The sequence below is a fragment of the Felis catus genome, chromosome B4, assembly GCF_018350175.1.
Source record: "Felis catus isolate Fca126 chromosome B4, F.catus_Fca126_mat1.0, whole genome shotgun sequence".
Taxonomy (NCBI): domain Eukaryota; kingdom Metazoa; phylum Chordata; class Mammalia; order Carnivora; family Felidae; genus Felis; species Felis catus.
This window is the reverse complement of record NC_058374.1, coordinates 132,527,501-132,536,786: the sequence shown is the minus strand read 5'-3', so window position 1 is coordinate 132,536,786 and position 9,286 is coordinate 132,527,501. Positions and strand designations below refer to the sequence as shown.

Genomic DNA, 9,286 nt, shown 5'->3' with positions numbered 1-9,286 from the left:
ATCTCCCCCAATTCACATACATGCACCGCACCTTGATCCCGCCAAGCTGTCTCCTTCCAACCGTGGAGATCCTTCTGCCACTGCAGATTGATTTCCTGGGTGTTCCAAGTGATCTGACCTCAATACAGCTCTGTTTGAAGGAGGAGGGAAATCCTGGTCCCCCTACTTCTCTGCCATCTTAACTCCGCCTCTTGATTATTATTTTATTCTTTCATTGTTCCTTTATATCATTATGTTAATTAAGTCCTTTAACCTGTTCGATCCATTAATGTATACCTTGTGTGATATTGCCAATATTGCTTTTTTTTTATTTGCCTGCTCTCTTTGTTCATTCCTTTTATTTTCAATCTCTGTTTCTTTTTTTTTTTTTTTTTAAAGAGTGCCTCTTGGGAGCAGCATGGAAGAATTTATTCTGTTCGTATTTAGTGTTACACACTTGATTTTACTTTTTTCATCTTCTGCTGTGTTCATTATTTATTGTCACTTGTTTCTTCTTTCCTTCTCTCCATCCTGGGCGGGGCTGTCCCTAGTGGAGGCAGCTAAGGCAGGCCGTTCTGTGTCAGCATCCGGCTTCCAGGCACAGCTGGGGTGAGAGGAGCACGCAGCCATTGGCAACGCCACCTTCATTAGACCAGCTCTGCAGCAGTGTGGGGGCTCCTTCCTGGCTTGGGAGCCTCCAAATCTAGCTCTCCCTCTTTCCTAGAGTTTCAAGGAATCACCCAACATCTTTTTAACAAATCTTTCTTTTCTGCTTTAATCAGCCAGAGTCGGTGCCTATTTCTTCAGCTAAGAACGCCAAATAACACTGTTCCAAGAGGTTTTCTTCCCCCCTCCCCAATCAAGTCTATGAGCAACTGTGTGCGTTCAACAGTTTTACCCTATTTGTTTAGGTACGTAGTAGATACTGAGAAAGAACAGAGCATATTCGGGCGACGAAATGATCCAGCTATTCTAGACTACAAGAGCAAATTCCCAAACACATTTTTTTTTCTTGGTGCCGTAAAATGAAAATCCTTTAAGCTCATTTTTTACGAAGGAAAGCCCTGATTTCCCTTTCAGAAAGTAACCCAAGTTTTACAGACTTGAAAATCATCTTTATTTTTTCAATTACAAAAATATATACCCACTTATAAAAGAAAACAGAAGAATGAAGGGGAAAAGAAACGTTTCCTGGACTCGGGGAGGAGGGTCCGGTGTGCACGTGGAGCTCACAACTTGCTCCTAAGAGTCAGCAGTTTATGAAGCATTGAGATGCTGCAGGAACAGGGTGGGTGGCGGGGGGAGGGTTGATGGTCATTCAAGTTTCAAATTTCTGAAGTCATTCCTTAAATCATTCAGGGGCTGTTGAGAGAGAAAGAGAACAGTTTTTTGTTTTTTAAAAAATTTTTTTTTCAACGTTTTTATTTATTTTTGGGACAGAGAGAGACAGAGCATGAACGGGGGAGGGGCAGAGAGAGAGGGAGACACAGAATCGGAAACAGGCTCCAGGCTCTGAGCCATCAGCCCAGAGCCCGACGCGGGGCTCGAACTCACGGACCGCAAGATCGTGACCTGGCTGAAGTCGGACGCTTAACCGACTGCACCACCCAGGCGCCCCGAAAGAGAACAGTTCAAAGTGTCACTGGCAACAAGCAGTGCAGGGGGCAAGAGAGGGAGAGGGGACCAGAGGAGCCTGGTCAAAGAAGCCAAGGAGGCCTTGAGGGAAACGGAAAGCTGATGAGATCCTTTTTTTTTTTTTTAAATTTTTAATGTTTCTTTATATTGGGGGCGGGTGGGGGGAAGGGGCAGAGAGAGAGAATCTCAAGCAGGATCCTTGCTGCCAGTGCAGAGCCGGACACGGGACTGGAACTCACAAACAGTGAGATCGTGACCTGAGCCCCAATCAAAAGTCGGACGTTTAACCGACTGAGCCACCCAGGTGCCCCAAGATCCTAAGAAAAGGGAGCTAAGGAAGGAAGTGGGAGCCTGGGAGCCCCTACTGGGGGGACGGGTGTCTCAAGAAAAGAGAAAGGTGTGGAGGGGCACTGAGGACAGAGAGCAAGGACAGAGAGGAGGGGGCGGTGAGCTGGGAAGGGGAGTCCCAGGGGGAGGGAGGCCAGGTGCCTGCAGCAGGGACAGCTTCTCACCGTCAGGATCTTCCCGAGCCTACGTTTTATGCTTTTACTGTATTGGTCCAGGTTGGGCCAGGGCTGGAACGACCTGTCCTGGTGGTCCACAAAATTCCTCCAGCAGTCCTCAAACTCTGAGACGGAGGAGGAGAAGGCAGTGAGGTCCCAGGACAGGGGAGCAGCCTGCTTGCAGCCTGCAGGGCCAGGGGCTCCTCCTTCCTTTTCCCTTCCGGGCGGCATCACATCTTGGGCCTCAGCGGGGGCACCCTGCTTCGGTCCAGCCTCCCCACCCACCCCCCGCAGTGGCTTTTCCCTCTTGGAACCACAAACCCTCCCATCCCCTGACAGCTGTGCCCTCTCCCCACCTGGGAGGCTCATGACAGCCACTGGGATCCCGGATGCGTGCAGGTGTCTCAGCCCCTGCTGATACTTCCAGCGCCAGTGGACGTACAGGCGGGAGGCAAAGATCCGCAGGCTGAGGTGGGGGTTGTCTTTGACAAACGCAACCAGTTCCTCGGCACAGAAGGGGCAGGGGCTCCATGTGATATAGCAGATGATTTCGAATCTCTGGGATGTGTCCCGCGTCAGTGCCTTGATCTTGTCAATAAAGCACATTTCCGCATGGCGCTTTTTCTAAGGGAGTGTCCCAGACAGAGAGAAGGGTTGGTTACAAGGCAGAGGCCAGAGGTCACACGCTGTGGGTGCCATTGGGGATGACAGGCTCTGCTCTGTGAACTCACCTGGGACAGGGAAAGAACCTTCCTTCCTTCCTTCCTTCTCTTACTCACCCATTAATTGAGTACCCCCAAAGCACCGGCAGCTTGATCTGAATCAGACCCAGCAGCACCCCCCCTCGGCCACAGACACCCCTACAACACGGTCTCAAATGCTCTGCAGACCTCGCCTTTTGGACATCTGGAGATGTTTGAATGCGGGGGGGGGGGGTCCCGAGGAGCGAGGAGCGGGTCAGAATGGGAGGGAGGCGGGACAGGGCAGGCGGGAAGGCGGGCAGCAAAGCAGAGGGCAGGGATATGAGGGGGTTCTCGCAGGTGGGGTCGAGCGCTCCGTCCTTGGAGGACCTCTTGGCTTCTCAGAAACGGCGACTGAGCTGAGATCCAGAAGACAAGTAAATATTAAATTCTCAAAGAGGGGCAGGGAGAGCATTCTGCTGGAGGGAACAGCTTCTGCAGAGGCCCGGGGACAGGAAAACTGTGGAGAGCTCCTGGGGAGCGGGGCTAACGGAGACCCGGCTAAGCCTGCCCTGTGTCGGCACCTTATTTCGAAGGCAGTCTTTGTGAATTAGGGTGCCTTCGGGCAGCTTCAGCTGGTAGCACAAGTAGGTTTTCCTCCGGTAGTAGGGCTTTGGGACCCGGTGCTGGTTGCCAAACTGGCGGCAGAATATGACTTCCTGTAGTGGATTCATTGTGGGTCTGGGCAAGAGGAAGGAAACCAAAAGGTGCAGAGAGTGTCTTCTGGTGTTTATCCCAGGCTCTGTCACCTCCTGAACCCAACTCCTTGGGTCTACTTGGGCCCCTGGGCGGGGAGGGAAGGGCCAGTCTCTTTTTCTTTGTTGGCCGGGACTGGGGAGAGAAAAGGAAGAGGATGAAGTGAGTGCCCGCCGCCCTCCCCCCCGCCTCCCGCCCCGGCGACACACGGCCCCACCTCCAGTCTGGTGGAGCGCCCATCGTCACCCACCCTGGAGGCCTTGGCAGGCAGGACGCCTTGAGCTGGGTGGGGGACCCCGCCCCGAGAACCAGCCTCACGTGTGCTTCTTTGGCTCACCCATCTTGTCCTGTGCCCCAGACCCCTCTGCTCAGGCCCCACAGGCGTCTCAACCCTGACACGTCCAGTGCAGATCCTTTCTCTCTGGGGCGGGAGGGGGTGCACTGGCACTTCTAACTCCGTGCTCTTTGCCTAGGCGTGGGTCTCACAGCTTTGTCAGTACAAAGCCCAGAGAGGCTGGTGAACAGGAAAACCTGCTGTCACCGAGGGAGAGCTGTGATGGCGACTTTGGCCACAGGACTCACATAGCTTTTCCTCCCCCCAGCGGTGATTACACTCTATAGACGTTTCCGTCCCGTGTCTTGCTTTTTGCGTTTTCATTTAAGGTCACGTCGCAAAGTGACGTGGCTCATGTGGGCGTCCGTGCACGGATTCTTTTCGATAAATGCTGTTGGCTCTGCACAGATAGAGGCAGGTGGACAGACCTGGGAGCCTGCCTGCCTGCCTGCCTGCCCGGGACAGGTGCGCGAATCTCCGTCTGGCGGAGCCCCACTGCGTGTGGACGTTACCGACCAAGCAGACACCGAACGGTCTGAAGAAACTGGGGGAGCTTGATGGAGCCCCAGCCGCTTTCCTTCCGGACACTCCAGCCAAAGGCAACGCGACCTGGGTGACCACGGAGTCTGGCTCAGGTGACCACAGACACTTGGAACTGGACACAGGAATCAAGCCGCGGGTGTCCTTGCTCAGGGCACAGACTATGGGGTCCGTTCCGTGTTCCTTGCAAGGCCAGAAATGCCTTCCCCAGATTTCCGGCCAACTCGTTGAAAGACCACCGATTCCACCAACCAAGCCATTTCTGTCCTCTGATCTGCTGATGAACAGAGTCACCAATTTCATCAATGGAAACCCATCTCTGATGTCTCTTGTGGGCATTAGTAAAGCTTCAGGTGGATTTGGATGACTGTCATTGAAGAAGCCATGTCTGCCTCGTGGCTTTGGATCACCCCTCAGCGACCTCACCGGAAGCTTGGTACTCTCAGGTAGAGACCCCAGCTGCCCTCACCGTGAGGATTGGGTTGAAAACCCCCATTCATAGCACACTTAGGACAGCTGACTGGCCCGGGGCTTCGCTTCCTGATTTTAGCACTGAAGTTCCCACGTTCTGGGAAACTCCCCCAGTCCCTGGCAAACCCAGACGCTCAAGGCAGAAACACTTCAAGTTTTGGACAAGTGCACTATGGTAACAGCACAAATGTTGAAGCTTGACCTCGAACGGCTAAAATTCAGGGATGATAGAAACAACTTGTAAGAAACATTTCAGGACTAATTTAGTTTTTCACAGCTGGTAGCGAGTTCATGGGAAACAGTTTATCTTCTTGTCTTGCAAATGAGTGTTGCGTCCACAGAACAGAAACGAAACCATCCACAGAATGAAGTCTGCAGAAAGGCGCGACGCCCACGGTTAGAGATAACGGGACAAACACCGAGAGGAAACTTAAGACTGTGCTTTGCTTAAGATGATGAATGCTACCCAGAGAACAACAGTGAAATAGCCTGTAAGGTCATCACGGTCAGGAGGCGCTGGGCTGCTTCTGCCAACAAAGACAGCATCGCTGATGCACGTTGCCGAGATGGTCCTCAGACCTGGACCGCAATCTGGATGAAACCAGACCGGTGGGTGCCAGAAAGCCAAGCTAATCAGTCTTGACGTTTACCTAACCCCTGACCAATCAGAAGAACCCACGGCCCTGGACCCCTGACCCTTAATTTTTGCCCGTAAGCACTTGCAGACCCTAGGGGAGTTCAGGACTCTGGAACATGCGCCCCCTGTTGTCCTGGGTGGCGCCACACTCTTAGCGAGCCTCTCTTCCCTGCAGAAGCCCAGTGTCAGTGTCTCATTGGTTTCCTGAGCATCCGGCAGATGAACTCTTGCTCAGGGTGGTTACAGACACGAGAGGATTCTTGGCCAAATTGTGCAAGTCTTTAGAATAAAATGTATGAATAAGCTTTTATAGCTGACTCCAACAATTGTCTCAATCATCCTTGAATGGAAAGTCTGTAACGAAGCCTAAACAAAGCACTTTAGAAAGACCCATGGCCACCTCCATGGGATAGGAGGCAGAGGGGCCGCTGGAGGCGGGGAGGGGGGTGGTAGTAGTGGGACATCGGCCCTGGCGGTGCCCACAGACCAGAGGCAGGAGCAGACCCTGCGGATGAGGTGTCAGAGAAGGAGAGGACCGAGGGCTGGGGCAGGACGAGGGCAGAGAGGAAAGCAAGCAGTGGGACCTGCTTCCAGCAGCCCAGTGCCAGACTCAGGGGCAGGCTTGTCCCATCCTGCCTTGGGCTTTGCGCTCTCCAGCACCAGTTCTCTCTCACAAGGCTGCCCTTGGCCTCGGGAAAGCCCCTTATCTGTGAGGGTCCTCCCAGATTAGTCTGAGGGTGGACCCAGCCCCTTCCTGCCTGACACAGCAGGGATGGAAGCCCCAGGTTGGTGTGGCTTCTCTGGGCTCCCACCCCCCTTCTTTGCTCCTGACTTACCTGCCCCTGACGGGCCCTGTGCAGCTGTCCCTCCTCAGCTGATTTGTCGCAGCCCTGCCTTTATCCGGGGCACCAGGGCTCCATTCCTCCCACCAGCTTTGCTTTAGGAGAGCCCCAGTGTGACAGTCACCTCCCAGGCTGCCTCCTCAGAAGCCCCACCTCCTTCCTGCTTTGGCCCCAGGGGTGGGAGGGCCCTCAAAAGGTTGCACTTCCTCAGGCTCAGAGCCACCATCCCCAGGGCTACGCCCCCCGCCCTGGGCACAGCCTCCCTCAGAAGGAGATGGGCCCCATTGGGCAGCAGGACCCAGGTTATGGAAAAGAGAAAGAGAAAGTACTTTGCCAGAGGGGGTTGGGACACACACTGGCTGGAGAGAGCAGGACAGAAGCCGGTGGCTGGGGAGAGGCGGGCTCTCTGAGTGGCATGAGCCCTCTCCTGTCCACCACTGTGTGACCCTTAGGAGCCATTCAGTCCCCCAGCAGGACGCTGGGTGTCTGGAAAGGGAGGGCCAGGGCTCAGCCCTGCAGATCTTCATCCCCATTCCAGGAGAAGGCAGGTGCGTTGAGCACATCCTCTACCACAGCCCCCAAGAGCTTTGGGAGGGGCCGATCACTGCCCTCCCATCTTAGATGAGGTCCCAGCACAGAGAGGCTAAGGTACTTTCTGGAGCCACTCAGCAAAGCAATGGCCGAGCTGGAATGCCTTCCAGGGGGCCTGGCCTGGCTCCTCCTGCTTCCTCATCATTCCATGGATAGGAGTGGGTGGGGGGCACAAGGGGAGGACCCTTGCTGCCCCTAAAGGCCTCCCAGGGCAGGGATCAGGGATCTGGGCTTGAAGCGTGCATCCGGTGAGCTGTGTGCTTGCCTCGCCACGTATCCACCAGGACCCCAGATGGAGAAACAAAGAGCAACCGGGAAAGTTGACTCCTAGACAGGAAGAGGAGGCCTTGGAGCAGACACCTGTCACCCCAGGCCAGACCGCACGCGCATGCGAGTCCCCAAAGAGCTTTTCCGGCTGGTGCCCCCACACCACCTCATTCTGCCCACCGGCCCTGGGATGGCCCCAAGAGGGGAGGGTAACAAGAGCGTGGGCAAGAGTTGGAGGATTCCCGGGAATGGCGTCCCCTCCACTCCCATCTCTTCCAGTGTCCAGAGTTTCCAGCCAATGGAAGATTCCAGAATGAGCTGGGCCCTTCCAAGAGAGTGATCAGATCTGCAAACTCAGGTGTGGCTCAAGTTGACAGGTACGCGGCCTCTGGCCCGAGAAGCACTAAGTGTGGGCAGCAAGGCTCAAAGCCCTTCTCGCCTTTCCCTCGTGACAGCACTCCTGCAGCTCTGGTCTGGAGAACTCCCGCTAGCCCTCGGAGATGGGCAGAGAAGGGGGGTGGGCCAGAGCGCGACAGTGACTCTTGGAGGAGACCTCCGGAGGCCCCTGTGGATCTCTAAGATGGGCCTCCTGCCTTGTTCTTTTCTCCAGAAGGAGCAGATATTGTGAGCTGGCCACGGGGGCCCGTTTGCATGACCGGGACAGTGGAGAGGCGTGTGGTCCACGGGTGTGGCCCTCGGTGCCTCCCAGCTTGGAGGACGCGTGGACAGGGAGAGCAGTGGGACAGTCTGCACAGCCAGAACTCTTCTGCACCGTGCCTTCTGCCCCAGGCAGCAGGGCAGACAGGGAGGGGAGTGAAGAGACAAGTGTCGGGGGTCACCGTTATGCACACCTAATGGGCCAAGGTCAGAGGAAGAAACAACGGGTCCGTGTGGGCCCCAAGCCACTCTCCACAGTGATTTTCTGGATGTGACCAACCGCACACCTGCCCTGCTGCTTTTCCTTCCTGGCTTTTGTCTGCCCAGGATCCCAGCATCTCAGGCTGATCTCTTCTCCTTTTCACCGTGCCCTGGTCCAGGCCACCCCGTGGGGCACCGCCACTGACTTTCCAAAGTTCACGCGGTAGTCAGCTCGGCGGTCGAAGGGCCAGGTGTTCCCTCTGTTTCTGTTTCTGTTTCTGTTTCTGCTTTATTGCCTCTAATGCTTCTGCTTGTTTCCCTGTGTCCCCAGCTTGACTCTCAGCCACCTACCACTTTTTATTCTGCTTTATGGAAAAGTCCTCCCATTCCCAACCCTATGTTTACAAAAAATAAAACACACTTATTTAAATGTTTACTTAATAACTAATTTCTTGCTCACTCTCTGCCCTCATCCCCAGGCTGCAACCTGTCCAGAACTTTCCCTCTGGCAGCCATGTGGGAAAGGGGAGAAGGGACAAGGGAGCCAGGATGAGTGTGGCGGTGACCCGGTGACAGGCGGTGGGGGGTCCAGGGCAGCAAGGGCTGGAATGGAAGCAGGTGAGACGGGGCGGGGAGGTGGCAGGTCAGGCAGAACCCAGGAGACAGGTACACAGAACAAGGATCCTGCTCTTTCCCACCCTCTTAGCTCCAAGAGGCTGAACCGTGTGTCCCCCAAATCCAACTGCTAAAGTCCCAACCCCTGGAGCCTCAGAATGTGACTACATTTGAGGCACAGGCTTTAAAGAGATGGTTGTTAAAAGGAGGCCCTTAGGATGGGCCTGATCCAATCTGCCTGATGTTGTTATGAGAAGGGGAAACTGGGACACACAGAGGGGCACCAGGGGCTCCCCACAGTGAGCACAGAGGACAGACCATGCCAGGGCGGAGCAAGAAGGTGGCCCTCTGCTGGTCAAGGAGAGAGGCCCTAGGAGGAGCCTGACCCAGGGATACCTTGATCTCGGGCTTCCAGTGTCCACGCTGTGAGGAAACAAACACCTGCCGTGAGGTCCCTCAGTCTGTGGGGTTTTGTTCTGGAAGCCCTAGCAGAGGAATGCGGTCACTGTCCTCAAGGACCCTGGTTCTCTGATAAGTCACATCCCCGGTAAGGATGTTACTCACATCTTCCAATTCTC

The 9,286-nt window shown here is 55.0% G+C and overlaps 1 protein-coding gene across 1 annotated transcript; it reads right to left on the bottom strand.

Annotated features, from left to right (window-relative positions):
• Positions 1-1,231: 1,231 nt before the first annotated feature.
• On the bottom strand, positions 1,232-6,517 carry APOBEC3Z3 (apolipoprotein B mRNA editing enzyme, catalytic polypeptide-like 3Z3). The gene is given in 5 exon segments (NM_001112710.3): positions 1,232-1,341; positions 2,127-2,242; positions 2,474-2,741; positions 3,382-3,538; positions 6,372-6,517. Coding segments are annotated over 4 exon segments (582 nt in total). The 5' UTR covers positions 3,532-3,538; positions 6,372-6,517; the 3' UTR covers positions 1,232-1,293.
• Between the last annotated feature and the right edge of the window lie 2,769 nt (positions 6,518-9,286).